This window comes from Rosa chinensis, chromosome 4 (genome assembly GCF_002994745.2).
Source record: "Rosa chinensis cultivar Old Blush chromosome 4, RchiOBHm-V2, whole genome shotgun sequence".
NCBI lineage: Eukaryota > Viridiplantae > Streptophyta > Magnoliopsida > Rosales > Rosaceae > Rosa > Rosa chinensis.
In genome coordinates, this window is record NC_037091.1 from 35237216 (window position 1) to 35256775 (window position 19560).

General features: G+C 37.9%; 3 protein-coding genes across 5 annotated transcripts; 1 reads left to right on the plus strand and 2 right to left on the minus strand.

The window, feature by feature from the left end:
* Nucleotides 1–1250: 1250 nt before the first annotated feature.
* LOC112199107 (putative pentatricopeptide repeat-containing protein At3g15130) lies at nt 1251–6495 on the minus strand. 2 transcript variants are annotated; one of them, XM_040517749.1, is made up of 3 exons: nt 3841–6495; nt 1693–1931; nt 1251–1356 (listed from the first exon to the last, which is right to left on the minus strand). In XM_040517749.1, exon 1 carries the CDS (start codon nt 6209–6211, stop codon nt 4469–4471), a length of 1743 nt encoding a protein of 580 aa, XP_040373683.1. In that variant the 5' UTR covers nt 6212–6495; the 3' UTR covers nt 1251–1356; nt 1693–1931; nt 3841–4468. The 2 variants fall into 2 exon arrangements, with proteins under 2 accessions (XP_040373683.1, XP_024195933.1); XM_024340165.2 differs by lacking the exon at nt 1251–1356 and having other exon boundaries at nt 1374–1931.
* A 910-nt stretch (nt 6496–7405) lies between these two features.
* On the plus strand, nt 7406–10390 carry LOC112200898. 2 transcript variants are annotated; one of them, XM_024341906.2, is made up of 3 exons: nt 7406–7580; nt 8554–8670; nt 9524–10390. In XM_024341906.2, exons 2-3 carry the CDS (start codon nt 8557–8559, stop codon nt 10211–10213), a joined length of 804 nt encoding a protein of 267 aa, XP_024197674.1. In that variant the 5' UTR covers nt 7406–7580; nt 8554–8556; the 3' UTR covers nt 10214–10390. The 2 variants fall into 2 exon arrangements, with proteins under 2 accessions (XP_024197674.1, XP_040373613.1); XM_040517679.1 differs by lacking the exons at nt 7406–7580; nt 8554–8670 and adding an exon at nt 9386–9420.
* Nucleotides 10391–16367: 5977 nt separating this feature from the next.
* LOC112198410 (dCTP pyrophosphatase 1) lies at nt 16368–18466 on the minus strand. Its single transcript, XM_024339535.2, has 2 exons — nt 18232–18466; nt 16368–17061 (listed from the first exon to the last, which is right to left on the minus strand). The coding sequence occupies exons 1-2, from the start codon at nt 18343–18345 to the stop codon at nt 16738–16740; spliced, it is 438 nt and encodes a 145-aa protein (XP_024195303.1). The 5' UTR covers nt 18346–18466; the 3' UTR covers nt 16368–16737.
* Nucleotides 18467–19560: the final 1094 nt, after the last annotated feature.

Consider the following 19560-nt stretch of genomic DNA (forward strand, 5'->3'; position numbering starts at 1 on the left):
CAACGCCGCTGCCGCCGACTCATCTCCATCGTCGATTGACTCGATTCTTGGCCTCTTAGAGACGCGAATACTAGAAAATGGCGACAACTGAACCGATTGAACTCAATTTGGTTCTGGGAATTTTTACCTCAAACCCGAACCGATTTCCTAACAGTAGTTTCGGTGACGGTTCCTTGCAATTTTAACAGGATCCGAACTAATCCTAGGCCTATTTGTTTTCATTTTAGTGTTCGGTTTGTTGAAGGAAATGAAACTAGATTATACTAATATTTCATTTTATCATCATATATTAAAATATATTGCTACACAAATCATAAACATTCCAAATAAAATTGTCAATAAGGTTATAAATATATTTTTATTATGTAATTAATGCACATTTAATGTTGGGAAAGTGGAATGGAAAATGAATCATTTGGAGGATGAAGATTCACTTTCCCCCATATTTTCCCTTCTTAAAGGAAAGTTGTTGCTTTCCTTGTGCACACCAACATAGAAAACAAATAAATTTCATTTCCCAAGCCCTCAATTCCATAAACCAAACAAGGCATTAGAGTATGTAATGCTATCTATAGTTGTACATCTTCATATGATAAGGTTCCACCGTATTGTGCAAATGAGAAAAGATAGTTGTTGAGTTTTTACAATTTAAAAAAAAAAAAAAAGGTGTTATTATTGACACACTATTTTTCTCTATTCACACACTCCATATATATATTTTTAATTACTTTAATTCAAACTTTTTTTTACAAATTACCTTAATTAGCCTCCCTTGCCATTATATGTGTGTGTGTGTGTGTGTATTCTAATGAGGGATCCGACATTTTCTAGGGATATGACATTAGACAAACTTTTCAATCATATTTTCACATCTCAACCGTTCAGTTTTTAGGTCATAAGTATAGATCACTTCTGCAAATTTTCAGCCAATTTGATGATCGTTAAGGCATCCAAAACTACAATTTACCATTATAAACACGATCGGTTCCGGTTCGACAGATTCGGTCCGTTCGTGTAAATTGCAGTTTTGGATGCTTTAATGTTCACCAATTTGGCTGAAAATTTGCAGAAGTGATCTACACATTAGGACCTAAAAAATAAACAGTTGAGATGCCGAAATATAATCGAAAAGTTTGTCTAATGTCTATCCCTATAAAAGACCCAAAAATGGATCCCTTAGTGGAAGGGCCTGATATATATATATATATATATATATATATATATATATATATATATATTTTTTTTTTTTTTCCCTTTATTCGGCAAGTCAATCATCTGACGCAACCTGCGGAGTTTCCAGGTGGGGATAGTCTCTCAACCATGTGTCGCCTTGCTAGCCACCTCAAACCTCAATACCTGTATAAGAAAAACCAAAAGGCCAAAACCAGCAAGCAAAGCCACATAAACAAAGTTTGGAAATTTCAATCGGGTGGTGACTCAATGATGGATCCTCCTCTGGTTAAAATCTAACCCTAAGGGAGGTTAATTAGAAAAAAGAAACAAATTTTATGAATTTCAATTGGATGATTGATTTGTCAAATAGAAAAAAGAGAAAAGAAAAGGAGACATAATTGCAAGGGAGGGTAATTTGTAGTTAAAAAAAAAAATTGATTCAAAGAAATAGAAAAGTAGAAGGCGTGTGTGAATAGAGAAAAAGAGTGTCAATAACACCACCCAAAAAAAAAAAATTACCTAGACAATACAGCTGGATCCCAACGAGATGAAACAGATTTGCGCACTTTGTCTCGCAAAATTAATGGAGTTGTTGTTGTACAAAATGTACAATGAAATGAAGAAACCATCAACAAAAAGATATTATGTTTCTGCAGCATCTTGAAGCCAGTCTCCAGTTAACTCAAAAATGGAATTCAGATATCCTGAAGGAATTTTCCCTTGAACTGAAGATTTCTGACTACAGTGGGCTCAGATATCTGCAGGATCATATTGTAACAAAAACTACAATGAAACAATTATAAAGCTTAACATGCATTATGAAACCAATAACATATGCTAGAATGTTTCATGTAACAATGCCAACCATAGAGAAATTAAGAAAGGAGAGAACAAGAAGAGAAAGGAAACTGCTTATGAGAGGAGCAATAGACATAAGAACTAGTACATTACATACACTGCCATGCCATTGCTATAGGCAACCTATAGTTGTTTTAAAATGACACACTCACTGGAGACAAATGTATATAACACAGTCTTCACCAAATTTGAATTACAAATTTCCAATAAAAGGGGGGGGGGACAGAGGATTAAAGGTTGAGTTGCAGACAATAGCCCCCATAATATGGTACACAATTTACTCATTATACTTGATACTGTTCCTGGTAATCTAACTTGTAAAGGGTTCTTAGAATCACAATAGACCCAGTTTTCCATTTTCTTTATCACCATTCTCATTCATGTTAAGTCCTGCATTACCAAATTAGTGATCCACATATCAAGATACCTGCATGTCTTTGCCAAAACTGGATGAATGTTAAAACAACAATGACAGATGTCAGTAATCATGTGGGATGCAACCAAATGCAAAGAATTTAAGATGACTTTCAAGAATTAAATGTCAATTAATCATCTAGGATCACCCCGCTAATTGTCTCAAAAATTGTATTTTTCATTTTTGCTTGTTGTTTCATAGCATGTTATGTTGGACAATAATATGCTCCAAGTCTTTTAGAAAGTATTGTCAACCATGAGTGAGCTTGGACGAATGAAACTAAACTCAGATATATTTTGCAGATGCTAGGCACCTAGTGGTTGTTCAGTAGCCTTTATAGAACATTTTGCATCCAATGAAATATAAAATAAAAACTGCAGAATTCTAGGCATGCACACCAAGATCAACTGAGAAGAGAGACAGAGGACTTTATAAGCTCCCTATGCACCGCTTTATTTTCCCATTGTGGGGAAACATTCCATACTCTCACACCAATCTCACGTTTGTGGGTGACTCCAGCCAAACAATTCTACAACTTTAATGTGGGTGATTTGAAGAACATAGCCTAGCACGTGAATTACCTGTTCTGATGCAATGTAAAAAAGAGGCATCTACCCAAAACCCATTGTAAATGAGTGGAGAAACCCAAGAAACTTGTCAGCTCTTATGCAAGGCTTCATTTTCTTAATGTGGGATACACTCCAAGCTTTCACAAAATATCAGATCAGTATGCCAAGATTTTCAACCCTGAAGTTCATGACTCTAGCTATCCAACTTCAAATACTTCACTATATCTTACAATAAAATTAGAGGTGTTTCTGAAAGTTCTTGTGTAATGCCGTAGAAAGTGATGGTATACAACACGGTTGGTTGGGGACTCGATGCCCAGACTATAAGTTTCATCACTGCAAATAGGAGTCTTTTGTAGATCATTAAGTACAAATATTGATTTCTAGTCGAGTATACAAGGACTTACTTTAGGTCATTTAATCAAGGTTATGTCCATCATCTTAAATCTTAATAATCATTAAGTTTAGCTGGCTGACTGGGCAATTAGTCTAGCCTTTGGGTTAACTCCTTAGACCGTACATCAAGCTCGTTTGACTATGTTATTGATCCCTAGTTCCTACTGGTCTTTCTTAACTCCAGTAAACAAGAAAGCGAACAAGCTCACAGTGGATTTCACGAAGTAATAACATTCAACTTGATGCACTTGATAAATTATAGAAGTCAAGGTAAAAGTTTTTCGGGCACCATAGTTTAATATTCATTGCAGACAGCAAACATAACGGAAGCAGTAGCACAACAGCCATGGAATTTGCATTGTACAATGGATGAAACTCTCCTGACAAAACAATGCTACACAAAGAAAGAAAGAAAGACTGAAGAGCTACCTGATGAATTCGAGAACATCGGGTTGAAGCGGATTTAATCCCCTTTTGGCAATGAATATCCTCAGGAACTCTCACCAGCCACCACGTCCAGTAGGAATGAAAATGTCCCCCTTACTAGCCTCGTTTAGAACCACCAACTTTTCATTAGTCCCATCATATCCTTTGGAAAACTTCGATCTGAAATCACTGCTCAAATCAAAACCTTGACCAACAGCCTCCAAAGCCATCACCTCAACGGGCTTCTTGGTAGCCTCCTCCATCCTTATCCATCCCTCTGATTCAACTTGTCTCCAAACCAATCACAAGAGACTATGCCAATCCATTTGCTCAAAGCAGCCTAAATATCTTCTCTTGAGTCTAGAAGAAGTGGGAAAGCTTTGAAAAGGGTCATCTGTGTGCTTGAATAGAAGAGCTCTCTAAGAATGAATCAATCAATAAGTTTATATGTGCATCAGCAATCAATCACCTTTTGAAAAGATCAACTAACTATTCTCTGATTGTACAGTTTCTATTACTACTAGAAATCTGGATCATGATACTTTCTTGACCAAATTGATTGAAATTCCATCCTCAAAAGCTATTCTTATTTAAGTGTTAGCTAAATGCAGTGAACTATCTTTCTTCTACTTCAATGTTCAATCCAACTGGATCCAGGCAATTTCTTTACATCCCTAGAGTCCATTAGTTTCCTCAGCATCCCGACGCTGTCCCAATTGCTCAAACCAGCAAAAATGTTTGACAGCAATATATATGTTGACGGCTCTGTTCTGTTTATCTCTAATGCATGCTCTGCTGCGCGCTTTCCTGTTTCTGTATCCCCAAGCAGCTGACAAGCACCAAGCAAAGTCTGCCAAACCAAAACACCTGGTTTTAAAGGCATGTTCTTGATCAATTCCTCAGCTTCCTTTATACGTCCCGCACGGCCTAGAAGATCAACCATGCATGCATAATGGTCTTCCCCTGGGGTAATTCCAAAGTTTTGAGTCATGGAGGCAAAGTACTTCCATCCCTCATCAATAAACCCTCCTTGGCTACATGCATAAAGCACACAAATAAAGGTGATGTAATTTGGCTCAATGCCTTCCTGCAGCCTCATCTTATCAAAAATCTCAAGAGCTTCTCTAGCCTTCCCATTTTGTGCGCACCCCATTATCATTGTGGTCCATGAGACTACAGAACTATCCTTCATCAACTCAAAAACACTCCGTGCACCATCCATGCATCCACATTTTGCATACATGTCCAGCAGAGCATTATCTACGCAGACATCCACATCAGTACAAGTTTCAAGTTTAATTCTCAAAGCATGGAATTTCTTCCCTTCCTCCAACGAAGCCAGATTGGCACACGCATTCAGGGCAGTTGCAAGTGTGAACTTGTTTGGCTGTATCCCCACTTTCTTCATTTGAGCAATAACCTCGAGTGCTTTGCTTGGTTCCCCACATTGCAGGCAGCCAGCAGCCATTTCAGTCCATGAACACACATCTTTGAAAGGCATCTCATGAAAAGCTTTGAAACCATCCAGCAACTGATGATTTTTAATATACATATCAGCCAGGGAATTTCCCACGCAAATCTCCGCCCCATGGCCATACCTCACAAGCTGTCCATGAACCTGCACACCCATTTTAAGATCAGTGACAGCAGCCAACCCAGTGAGCACACTCGAAAATGTGTAGCTATCGGGCGTCACTCCCTCGCGATTCATTCTCCACCAGAATGTAGCTACTTCTGAACAATCATACTCCAAGTAGCCAGCCATGATAGCATTCCAAGACACTATATCTTTATTGGGGCAATTCTCAAACACTTGCAGAGCCTCTGTTAGTTCACCATGTCTTACTAAAACAGTCAACAATGCATTAGTGAGGAACACATTCCACTCGAACCCGAGACGAACAATGAATGCGTAAACCTGATAAGCTTGAGTCAGATTCCCACACAAGGAGCATGCCTGGAGGGAGCTGACCAACGTGAACTCATTGGGCATGGCGGTGCCATCCCTGTGCATACGACCAAACAAAGACAGGCCTTCATTGGGGCAGCCGTGTTGCACAAACCCTTTAATGAGCGCAGACCAAGACACAACATTTCTCTCAGGCATTTCGTCGAACAGTTGGAGGGCATTGTTGAGATGGCCACATTTGACATACATGTTGAGTAGATGATTTTGAAGGAACGGCGAAAAGGGCAGAGACCCTTTGAAGAGTTTTGCATGAATTGCTCTACCATTGGGTAAGTCGGAGGATTGGGCACATGTACGTAACAGATCAGAGCAAGTCTGTTCTAATGTGGCCAAGTTGTGTGTGGATTTTGATAGAACAAGCCTATATGTGGTTTCAAGAACAGCACGAGGACTTGAGCGTATCATCTATCGAAAGCACATTTGACACAAAAAGACAAGAAACTAAACTACAAAGCCCCTAGGGAAGCTAGGGTTTGAAGGACCCTAGGACACATTGAGAAGAGAAATGCTTTCAAAGGATGCAACATTAGCTTTGAACGTCCCTAGTCTTTTTGACTCCCTAGGAATCCTCCTACAAGGCCATTGATATAATTGATGAGGATTTTTCCAGTCACCTTCAACATGAACTTTGGTTACATGTCTCTGATAATTTTAGCTTATGTTCAAAATCTACAAAACAAAAGTGTTGATCCAGCTTAATATGACAAAAAGACTTTTGACATGAGCAACTGGATAATATTTTTATAGAGATTTTAGATTGTTTTTTCTTTCAAAACATCAAGTAACTTGTTTTGTTTGTGAGAAAATTGAAGCATGTAATGAGCAGATTTGACAGTCTTTTACACTTCCAATTGTAATTGGAGTTGAATTAGATGAGGATCTAATCTAATGTTATTTTCCATATATTTGGTTTGTTGTACTTTTTTTTTTTTTCCTCTGACCAAGACTGTCGCATAATTTTCTAATTATCAAATGGTAAATCAAGTGTATTTGGAAGCAGTTTCCTTTTTTGACCTGTTTGTGTGTATCCAAATTGGTCTTTCCGGATGGTTTGGCTCTTTTTGCCGTGATAGTGTGGCTATTTTGGAAGAACAGGAATGCTTGCAAGTTTGGTAAGGAAAGTTTCAACGGTGAGCAACTAGTTAATTAAGCACAGGAATATATGGTCGTATTCTTATACACTGGCGCAGGTCAGTGCCTGTAGGAGAGGACTTCTCCCAACGAAGATGCAATCTGATGGTAAAACTACTTGCCCTCGTCTGCTTCCTCTGTTTCAATTACTCTGTTGTCGAAGTCATGAAGCATCAAATCTTCATACTTATTTTCCGGCCATTACTAATTCCTCTAGTCTTCTTTCCAACAGTTGCTCATCTCAGCGTTTGGTTTACTAATTCATGCATACCAAGTCTTTTTTGAAGAACAGGAATAACCTTGGATCAACTTCATCGTGGGTAAAAATCTATACATTTATCTTCATTGACACGTGCAGCTCACGTGTGTGAACCCAAACAAGACGAGCATGGCAATCTCGGGGCATGGAAAACGTCTCCTTGTCAAATAAATATACATACCAAAACCACCGTTCCAGCACTTCTTCTCCCCCATTTCTTCTTCATGCATCATCCTAAAAATGTAAACAAAAACACCGTTCCAAATAGACTTTCAGGCCAAGAAACTCCATTATTGTTACTCCGATCAAATAGACTTTCTTACCCAGATCGTTCAGAATTACAACACCTCCAGATCCCAGCTCACTGGTTATCCGTCTGTTAAGGTAAGAAATTAGCAACCAACTTCAGTAATGCTAGCTACAATTTTACCAAATCCTTGCTGTTTTATCTGTCGATCATCCTAAAACGACTTTGCATGTTGAGTGTCAGACCCAATTTTACACCTTTGTTGGATCCTACATACTTAGGACCATATTTTCTTGCAGACAAGAGCAGAGCAGTCCTACCAGTCCCACCAGAGCTCTTAATAAGTAATTCTAGTTAACTTTACCAAATCCTTATTGTTGTATCTTTTGACCATCCTAAACTGTCTCTGCATGTTGAGAAACAGACCCAAGTTTACACCTTGGTCACCTCTTTATTGGATGATCGATATATACTCTTGAATTTTTAGCTAGTACCATGAATTTTCTTGCAGACAAAAGCATAGTCCTACCAATTATATATTTACAAGTGTTCCCAATCTGTCCACATGCTGTATATGTTTTCTACCAAACTAAATAATCTCCAATTAACAATGCTATAGCTAAAAACTGGTTATTAACTATAATAGACAACATTGAATTGAGATAAGCTTAAACTTTACCAAAAGAAGAAGGAAATTTTCAACATATCAGAAATGACGGTTGGTGCCTTGGTGTCTATAACCAAATTAACTATTGTCATCCTTTTCCTCCTCGGTTGTACAAGGACCAACCCGACTTATTTGATTAGAATTTAGAACATGTGTACTTGAAGTATGAGAAAAAAAAAGAAATCCGAGAGAAAATCAATGAGGGAGCAAATAATAAACTCCTGCATTTGTTAATCACAAAAGGAGAAGGTGAGTAATTGATACTGTAAATGTGGAATCTATAAGGTGATGATGCCTACATGCATGTACTCTTTTCTTGCATTTGTCTGGTAAATTGCATGCTAGCCATTTATTCACCTCATAACTTAATACACTCCCATCTTTATGCCATGTATTTCTCTCTGATCCCAGATTAATTTCTTGTATATTTCTTCTGTAATTAGGAAATGACTTATCCCAAACAACCTGCCCACAACTCAACTGGGGAAAAGAATCCAAAGAGGCTTCTCGTAACCAAAAGTAATTCTCCCACTCCAACTAGGAAGCGGATCAGCCCCAAGGTACTATGCTTTATATATTTGTTTATTTATTTACAAAATAGTATTAGAATGAAATACAGCCATTTCAAATGAAGTTATTTGATACCCGTGTTAAATATGCTGTGTTTGGTTTTCTTGCTATTGAGGTTTGATTCTTATGTCTCAATGTATTCAGGACCTTGTAAGCTCAATGTACCACACACTCTCTCACACGTCTCCTCACAGTTGGTGACACTCAAGCCAAACACACCGACAAATTACCTTGGGTGATGTGGAAAAATTAAACTGTTAAGCATGGCTTCACTTTTGTAATGTAGGATGACATTCCCACATTCTCACAATTACACACATATACATACACACATATATATATCTTATTCATGAATTCCATAGAAGAAACTATCGCAATAAATGGTTATTTTCCTCTGGTTTCGCATAAACAACCTTTCTTTTGGTTCAAATGCCAAAAAGAGGTGCTGTAGTCTACAGTGCTACTTTCTATGTTGTGAGTTTCGGTAAGAAGGATATAAAGACTTCAAACTGTCCGAACACTACGTTCAGATATGGGGTATGTGGAAGTGTATGATGAGAATTCATGCCCTCGTATGGAAGTTGTATCAATCTTGTTATATATATTAACAAGCTTCTTTTTGTAAAGGATACTAGTCTCATTTTTTTCAGATTATATTAGACCTACATACCAGCATTAATTGAACCTTAAAACTTCATGTCATTCCATCACACCAAGGCACAAATCAAATGCATTATTTTGTAAGTAACTGTTGTGACAAATATATATATTAATCACTATTAAACTTGCACCTTCAACTTTGCATGTCTGTGTCGTTCTGATTTCTTTTTCTGTCATTTTCAGCTTTCAATAGCATTGGAGGCAGAATTGATGACTGTGATACAGGAGGCAAAACATCTGATTTCTTCCCCCGCCTTTTCTCCACACTTTTCTTCCACTGACCCAGGAAAACTTCAAGGAGCCATAGACATCATTCAAAGCATTCTAAAGTGTGACATTGAAGCCTTACTGGACAAACAGTGTTACAAAGAATTGAAAGAAGCTTTCGAGTATCTGTGCTCTATTGGTTTTTTTGATCCAATTATGGTCCTAAGACTTGACCGGATGCTTAATGATGTGGATACTGAACTACCGCACTATAAAGAAGCTATAGATGAATGCGTTACAGGCCGAGAACAGGCAAAGGACCTTCAACATGCACTAAAATCTCTGAAAGCTAAGCTGGAGGCTGCTTGTGCTACAAAACCTAGAATTATTGAACTTGAAAATGAGCTGCATGATCTTAATGAGCAAATTGAGGCTCTTCAGGCTCAATTTGCAGATTGTCAGAGCCAGAGAGAAGCCCTTGAGGCTAATTTGGATGCTGAACTGGATAAGCTTCGTCCAGAAAAGGAGGCACTCCAGGGTAAATGCAAGTTGTTTACTGCTTTCAAGGCAAGATTGCCTGAAATGAAGAATCGTATCAACGCGGGGATTGGTGTGTGGGAAGCCTTTAAGGCAGCTTTGAATATCCAATTTAGAGGTTTTCACTAATTAATGCTAGCTTCTCATTGTTACTTTCCAGCCGCTGTATTTTGGGACCCTATGTTTTTGTTTGGGACAGAGACCTGTTGGCTTTGATCGCCTTGACACTTCCGAAGTCCGAAGAAGTTGCAATGCCTGAGGAGCTAGCTTGTATTTACTTTCGGAAAAGTTTGTCTAGAACAAATTTTGTAACAACCTGATGAATGTACTACTGAATATATGTGATCCATTTTGCTTGGTAGCTACAGCTGTTATATTGGCATGTTTTTGTTAATTCTAACCTTGCTAAGTGAGCGTTTGGTGCTTGAAAATAAATTACGATACCTAAACATGGTCCATAAGCTCCACTCTTGGGTATCATTCCCTTGCAAGCTAGATTTTGTGAGGGAAAGTTCTATCGATGAGTTACTGTATAACATTAAAATTTCTAGGGAGGATTATTGGTTTGGATTCCAATAGACAGTTCATTCAACAAATTAATAGTGTGCAATTTGATTTGCTTGAAATATTATGCAAAGAAACTAATGGAATCAAGAAGTTAGCCCAAAGTCAAGTAGTTGAGAGCATAGGATATGATGTTTAATTGTCACTAAAATGGCAAATTTAGTCACTACAGTCATCACCATGATCAATCACAAAGTTTCAAATCCTAATAAAGAAAGAAATAAAGTCTGAAGATTTCACCTGATTGAAGTGACGACCAGATTTGAGTTGGACTCGTTGCCTTCATTGCACTGAATATCCTCATGAACGATCCATGACTAATTACTCCTCCCTTTAGTAGGAATGGCAATGGTTTCTCACGTGTGTCAAATTGTCAATCAGTTAGATAGGGGATGGAGAAAGGGAGAGAGGAGATTGAATTCATCTTTTCTACCATGTAAATAAAAGAATAGTGATAATAAAATAATTAGATACATTATTTCAATTTTGAAATTCTATTGATTTTTCAAAAGTATGTTCTCCAGTTGAAGGATACAATAGGAGGCCAGCTGTTGAGAATATATACATCCCACATGGGAAAAATGGGACCTTGCCTATGGATTTATAAGGGTTTGGGCCACTCCATCCATTGCCAATTGGTTTTGGATGTGAACCCCGATTACTTTATCATGGTATCAGAGCCAGGTTACCCACGTGTGCATGCCTAACGGCCACACGGGCTCCACGTCACCCAAGTTGTCCACGTGTATGGCTTGAAAATTCGCCACACGTGCGGGGGTGTGTTGAAAATATATACATCCCACATGGGAAAAATGGGACCTTGCGTATGGATTTATAAGGGTTTGGGCCACCCCATCCATTGCCAATTGGTTTTGGATGTGAACCCCATATTACTTTATCACCAGCCTCCTCTCAAAGCTCAACACCCCGATGTGCATGGACCGAATGACATTTTTTTAATTCGACCAATGGCTTCATCATTGGCTTCTGAGTACCGACTATTTTTTGAAAAATCACAAGGACGATCACCATTCAAGGCTTGATCATTAGCTTCATCATTATGAAAGGCAGGCATCAAGTACAGTTGCATATCAAACAAATTGTCAGAATATTTTTTTTTTATGAAACAGAGGAATAGCCTAGATGGCTCACCCCCTATTGAATTTTATTTATAAAAAAAAAGAAAAGAAAAGTACAAAAGGGAGGAGGGGACATAAAACCAAAACTTCCCCAAAGAAAACAATCGGAAGAGAAAACAAATGACAAATACAAGAAGAAAGCGAAACTAACGAACACGAAAATTAGGCAACCCCAATGAGTCTTTCCAACAATGAGAACGAATAAGATTTGGGGGTATGTCCCACCATGTTAAACCAGTAGAAGAGAGACCCATGCTAGTGCTCCCTTATTTTCTTTTTTATCCATTTCATTTTTGCATTTCTTTCCTGGAAGATGATTCACTAGGCCATTCCATGTTTTTGAGGGAAATGAAAGACTAATTCATTAATGGGGGAATCATGACAATCAGAGATGGAGGAATATTGGTAAAGAAGTTCACCCTAAACTGGCCATCTTTGGCCTCCTGCGCTAGAGTATGCGCCACCAAGTCTACTTTACGATTGCCGTATATTAACCTTGCATCCAGAGCAGCATGCAGCAATGCTCTCAAATCATGTATCAAGAACCCCAGGTCCGAGTGGTCGAGGGAAGACCCATTGACAGCCTGTACCAATTCCATGCAGTCGGACTCTACCAGCAAAGAGGTAAATTGGTTTAATGCTCACTGGAGAAAACCTTGAGCATTCCTTCAATGTGTACCTTATTTGTCGAAAGTCATCAGTGGGCTTGAATTTTTTTATTTTTTTTTTTGACTGAAGTGATAGGAAAATTTAGTACAATTAGATATATATTTTATTGAGATGAAAAAATAAAAACCCATCCAAAACTACTATTTAATCGATTACCGAAAAGAAAATTTTTTAGAATCATTTTTTGCTAAATAAAATAACCGTGAGATTTAGAAAAGAACCAAATAATTGCAAAAAAAAAAAAAAATACCTAACATCTACAAAAGAATGCAATTCCAAATCTAAATACCAAATAGAATAAAAAATTAAAGACTAAATAGATCCAAAGCCACACACAAGACAGGCCCATGCCAATGTTCAACTTCGAGCCTAATATGCATTAGGAGAAAGAAAAACAAAACGTTTAGAAGAAATCAAGAAAATAGGAAGTTTATTGGGCCTCCAACTTTGAGTCCAGTATGCATGGTGAGAGAAAAAAAATTGGTGGGATTGCTATTGATGTGATTCTAATTTGGGTGAGCTTAGTATTAGCTAAAACACAAAACCAAGTCTGCAAGTTCGTAACATTGTACATACACATACTCAGAAATTTATTGTAGAAATCTCGGGTGGGCTTGAGTCCACCCAAGCTTGTATGTAGATCCACCCCTGCCGTTGATGATAACACTCGTGATTCAAACTTCAAACATCTGATTGTTCATCATGAACTCAAGTATTACTTAAGCTTTTCTTAGGGCTAAATACTGGTTACTACCCTGTGGTTTAGGTCCAAAATTAATTCAGTCCCTGAACTTCTAATTTTATCAAAAACACCCATGCAGTTTCAATTTTGATCTAATAGGTCCAATCTGTTAGTCTCCCGATAATTGAGTCATTTAACTTGTTAACGTGACTCATATATGGCCTATATTTTATGATATGGTGTTGAGGTGGCATGCATAGTCAATTTAGGAGTGGGTCTCACTATTAGAAATCTTTCAAATAAAAAGTTTTTCATCAAATAATCCAACTATAAGTTGAATCCATAGCAAAATATTAACGAATTTGACCTATTAGATCAAAATTGAAAGTACAAGGGTGTTTTTGATGAAATTAGAAGTCCACGGACTGAATTAATTTTGGACCTAATCCACAGGGTAGTAACCAGTATTTAGCCCCTTTCCTTATGTATGCAACAAGCTATTTGAGGTCTCTAAGATTGTGCACGACTTCAATGATTGAATAAGCAGTACGGTTCCAACTTCCAAGTACAAAATTGATGAAAAGGTAGGGTTGGCCTTGTGAGTTTGGAGGCTCAAGGCGATAAAAAATTCGAGGCCCCAAAACTCTACTGCTACATGTCTTGGGCAATGGCAAGTTCATCAGAGAACAAAGCAAAACTCGTAATGTTAAGAACAGAAAATGGCAAATTCTGATATTTTATGATGCATAATTTAGATAGAAAAGGCCAACATAGCCTTTGTGTATATACATATACGGTTCTTCTTGTTGATTTGAGATTGCATAAAGGGGTGGTTCTACAGGAAACCATAGCTGATTTGAGATTGCACACCTCGGTACAATACGGTTCTTCTTGTTGCCCCTAGCTGCGTTGCCGGCAAGCTCCAAAACCTATATTCCCAAATTCATAAACCAAATCAGCACAAACCTAAAGATCAAAACTTTAAGCAGCTAATCCAAAACCCATCAAAATATAAAGCTAACAAAACTAAATCAACATCATTCCACCCTTCAACAACTTAAACCCAAAATCAAATTTCCAGTCTTTAGCTACAAATATCCAAATTAAACTCAGAAATGTGAAACCCAAACTTCCGATTTGAAAACCAATTAATTCAAAACAATACAAAATCCCTAAAATCTAGATCCCCAATCCCCGAAACCATAATTTCTCAATTGAACAAGTATTGAGCAATTAAGAAAAATTAAAATTCACCTCGGTAGCTAGGTATTCAAGGACAGCCGAAAGATACACTGGAGCTCCGGCGTCGACATGCTCGGCGTACTTGCCAGACTTAAGAAACCGGGCTATCCTACCCACCGGAAATTGAAGCCCAGCTTTGCTTGACTTGGACATAGACTTGATTTGAGAGAGAGAGTGTGGGTTGGGAGTTGCTTTGTGATGGAATTAGTAGAGCAGTGGGGTTCTAATATATGGGACCCGATGCTGTGCGCTGATTGGTTAAGAGCAAGGTTACCCGGCTTGCCAACATGGCACATAAGACCTTCAGAATTTGAGGCCCCTAAAATATATCTGCAGGCCTACATATATTTTTTTTTGAGGCCCCTAAAATTTGAGGCCCTAGGCCTAGGCCTGCTTCGTCTAGGCTCAAGGCCTGCCCTGTGAAAAGGGCCAAAAACAATGTCCATGAAGTAACAATGCATACCAGCCAAAAATGGTTATGGTCAGAAGGCAATGCTTAAAAATGTTTACATTTGACATGGAGTTTGAATTAAACAATAACTGAAACAATTAACTTTCAAAAAAAGATTGACTAGACTTGACAGATACTAAATATTGAACACATAGCATCACTTCTTCACATAATGAAGGTTTTGGTGCGTGTTAGATGGATATCAGTAATATAGAAATGCATGTTACACAAATAGTTGCAATAAATAGAAAAACAAACTTAACGAAAAAAGAATCCCCCCAATTTATCAATCCCAACTTGATGACTTTGGATATGCCCTTCCTTTATAGCAAACTTCTAGCGAAGGAGCATGCAACAAACATTCGGGAGAGAAGGGCGAGATGATGAGATGTGAAAATCACATAAAGGAAAAGATAAAACCACACAACAATATGATTAGACTACAACATGGCAAAATCGCCACAATATATGGTTCCGCTATGCTTGCAGCTTCGATCATATTCCATAGGTGAGTAACTAGTAACTAGTTCGACTTTAAGGTGAAATTCACAACTAGACATTTGACCTGCTTGTAATGACGCATGATTTTCTGAAGTTTCACAGATTGTGCTCCACATGGTGATCATTTTTTTTAGATAATAATAAATTCTTTAGCCCACCCATCTCTTACATATGAGAGTGAGAATTGAATTCATGACCTTTTCAATGTTGGAATTATAATTTACCAACAGGTCACAGCTCACGGGCAAAAAAAAAAAAAAAAAAAATTTGGCTCCAACCTGCAGCCCACTATCCACCATAACTATTAATTAGTTGTTTGTACGTGACTATGGCTTCACTGCTATGTCATGTTTCACCTGATTAAAGTTGACAAGAATTTTATATATCATCAATTTACCATTATAAATAAAAACTATATAAATTCAATTTACCATGGACAGATTTAGTTCATTTAGTGATGTGATCAACTTGCTCATCTCATTTCTACCTTAATAACCTCCTGCAAGTCTCCAATCAATGAGAAATGGGATTATGAATTTGTTAAAGAAATTTTGTTGTGATGTCATTGCCAACTACGCTCTACACTCTCTTCTTGTCTATTATGTGGGTCTTTGTTGGGGTAGCTAGACCTCATATTATGTGGGTCTCTATATAGGCCCCTATTTCACAAAAAATTAAAAATTAAAAAGCACTCACGCACGGCAATTTATCCTTGGATGGTCAGAGTGTCAGACAAATCCAACAACGTCTATGTCATCCAAAAAAAAATCCAATTCCGTCCCAACTCGCTGGCCTTGTGCCTTCGTTAATGAAATTTGATTTTGTGACCAAAAAAATTAAAAATTAAAAACTAAGAAAAAAAAAAGTAAAAATGCTTGGGTAGAAGACGTGAACACACGAACACATGAATGCATGAGAGTAGACACCTACTCCTCGGAGTCGGCCTAGAACCCTAGAGAGTAGACACATGAATGCATGAGAACCGAGAAGCAGTCCATGGGTTGCCACTTGCCAATAACCAAACGGACAAACATCTTGAGAGAACACTAAATTAAAATATGCGAAGTACACAATAAAGAAGAAGATACCCTAAAAACAAATTGAACATCTACACTGAAACCGGCAATGCCTGGAACAAAGGCTAAATCGTCTCAGTTCCCAAACCACAAGGGCACAGGAACCAAATCTCTGATAAAAACCAAACAAACACAGTGGCTCTAGCTGGCTCACCAACCAAAGTTGTTTCGTGCTCTACAAACTCATAATCTACACCACCAACCTATGCATTACACATTTCACCCCTAGAGCCTAACCTATACAAACACCATTAACACTGTAGCAGGAAGACAAAAAAAGGCCATGAGAATCTATTGAGAGGTGACGAATCTCTCTGGTCAGAGATGTGCTAGGCATCATGAGGATCAGAGATACGTTGAGCATCATCAGTACTGGTGTTCCCATCCTTGTCTTCTGCTTTGAGTTGCGTGTACTTTTTGGAGGAACCCTTGCAAAGCTTGACTTGGTATTTGAGGGCATTCATCTCCAGCTTAGCAAGTGCAGCTTTACCAAGATCAATGCCACAAACGTCAGAGAGCCTCACCAGGTAGAGTAACACGTCTGAGAGCTCTTCCCCCAGGTGTTGCTTCTCTTCATCTTTCCAATCAGGGAGTCCTCTTTGAACCTCTCCCCTCCACTGAAATATCTCAGATACCTCTCCTACTTCTCCCACCTGAAACACCATCACATGCTCAAACATCAAATTCGCATAAAGAAACTAGGGGAGGCTGAGCCAAGAACCTACTTGCATTATCATAATAATGCCTAGTTTCTGAGTAGTCACATCAACAGTTCGGTATTTTATCATGTATTGATTCACCATGCACTTGGGGGTCTTATATATATATTGCCCTGGAAAATTTTCATGTGTTTCTATATATACCATGTCTAACATTTGCTATTTGGGGTTCCGGTCTTGGTTCATTTCAGACACTACTAGCTACAGTGGTAGAAGCAAACATGAGAAAGGAAACCACTAAAACTGGAAATTGAACATGAAAATGTCTAAAAGATCTCTTCCTAGATAATAAAATGTTTAGTTATTCTAAACTAATGACAAGAAAGATGCATGATCTCTCTCTCTCTCTAACATGAAAATGTCTAAAAGATCATGTCTAAAAGATCTCTTACCCTACATAATACAATGTTTAGTTATTTGACTTGATTTTAATTAACCACTAAACTAAGGACTAGAAAGATGAGCTCTCTCTCTCTCTCTAACAAACACACAATTCCTTTTCCTTTGTTAAAGGCATTTTACACCAGTTTGGCTAATATAAAATATTAAACCAGATTAAACTCAGGATTAAACCAGATAAACAATGATCTACTTTATTTAACCTTTCTTTTCTTCGCCTAAAAGAGCCATTCTGTTACCTATATACACAATACTAAACGTGTCAAAAGTAAAATGATGTGTTGATTATGTTATGCACTCTTACTATTTCATCTATTAATTCAACTTTCCATTTACAAGTAATTGAACTCCAAAGCCAAAACCCAGAACTAGGTATATAATTCAGATAGACAACAGATGTTTCCAAGAAAAGATGCATATATTATTTCCATCAAGTGTTCATGCATAGAGACCAGATTCGTTTCCTTTCATTAATCCATGTCTAATTAATTCAATCAGCAATAAAAGAACAAATTTGTATGTGAGGGAGTAAGAAGTTCCTAATAATTAAGTGGAAAGATTAGAACTTGACATGTTTCTCATCAAAAACAATTGATAAACAGCAAAAAGAGTACTGACTAGATAATGGGTATGCGGCAAAACCACCACAAAACCCTAATATGGGTCCTGAAAGCTGATGGGGTTTTTGAATTATATGTGTTTTACCAGAGCCAAAAGTAGATTTCTAGGGCTATGAAAGTGATCCCAGTCCCTTTCCCTGGCAAACTCGGCCATTTTCTTCTTCAGCTCTTCCAGGTTAACGCCTTCTCTTTCAGCCATTCTTGGCTCTTCCCAGGATAATGATGCCCAGAGTTTCAGTCAGAAAGTGACTCCAGCACCCTGCTCTCTGTTCTCTCTAGCTTTTATTCATAACCAGAGCATCGACAGATTACCGGCTGTTGCCCGTTCAGCCGGTTCAACGGAAAGTATTTACAGGCATTGCTCTTTATGTTCAGGGACACGTGTCGGAGGGGGCTTCCGTGGACCACCTGTTAGGTTCCTTCGTGACATTATTCCAAATGACTTTTTGGAAATTAAATACGAGAACTTTTGGCTGCAGTACTCTGTGAGTGAATCTGATTTAGGAATGACAATGAAGCGGGCTGGAATAGGGATCATAATATCATTTTTATTTTAAGAGTCGTTCTCCATCTCTATTTTTGCCTCAATTTTTAATAAAAATATATTAGAGATTTTCCGTCCTCATCCTCACTAGGGACTAGGCCTCCAAATCTACCCTAAATCTCCAATAAAAATTTAATGACTTAGTTATAAAGAGTGTAACCCCATTCCATGATTATAATAAAATCACAGATCTTTTACCCAAAAAAAAAAAAAGTCAAAACACCAAAGTAAAAATGTAGCCTTTAAAGTAAGTAGTAAATGTATACACTTGTAATTAATATTATAAAAAATAAATTAATATAAATATTGTTCAAGTAAACCCTAATTTGTGTTTGGCGCAAACTCTAGGTTACTTGACCTAGTGGTAATAGGGTTAAATTAGAATGATCTAGATTCCTATTCAATGTACGATTACTTTCCTTGTATGATTGAGATTCTATACATTGTAATCCTCTATATAAAGAGGCTCCTATTATCAATGAGAATATACAACAATTTCCTCTCAATTTCAGTTTCTCTACAACACATTATCAACACGAGCCCTAATCTTAGCCCTAAAAACAAAAAACCTGAAAACTCTTCTCACCAAAACTGTCGCAAGCTCCTAGCCCTTGTTAACCATGCCCTATGCTGCCCCTGCAGCCCTTGCGCACCCGTGTGCCGCCTACTGCCCTTGCAGCATTGCTGCACGCCTGCTGCATGCCCCCTACAACACAGCAGCACGCTCGTTTCTGTGCAGGTCAATCTGCTTTCACGCGCCAAAACGTCTTGTTGGGACCTCTGATCAAAATACTTTCTTCATAAAAGTTGTTCATCTCTGTCTCTTCTATCTGACCTCCAAATTTCAGCCCTATTGGAGTCGTTTTGAGA

Coding starts and splice junctions, on each gene's coding strand:
- LOC112199107 (XM_040517749.1), bottom strand. CDS start 6,211: ATGATACGCTCAAGTCCTCGTGCTGTTCTTGAAACCACATATAGGCTT.
- LOC112200898 (XM_024341906.2), top strand. CDS start 8,557: ATGACTTATCCCAAACAACCTGCCCACAACTCAACTGGGGAAAAGAAT. Junction 8,671..9,523: donor GGAAGCGGATCAGCCCCAAG/GTACTATGCTTT, acceptor TGTCATTTTCAG/CTTTCAATAGCATTGGAGGC.
- LOC112198410 (XM_024339535.2), bottom strand. CDS start 18,345: ATGGCTGAAAGAGAAGGCGTTAACCTGGAAGAGCTGAAGAAGAAAATG. Junction 17,062..18,231: donor GAAATCTACTTTTGGCTCTG/GTAAAACACATA, acceptor ATGGTGTTTCAG/GTGGGAGAAGTAGGAGAGGT.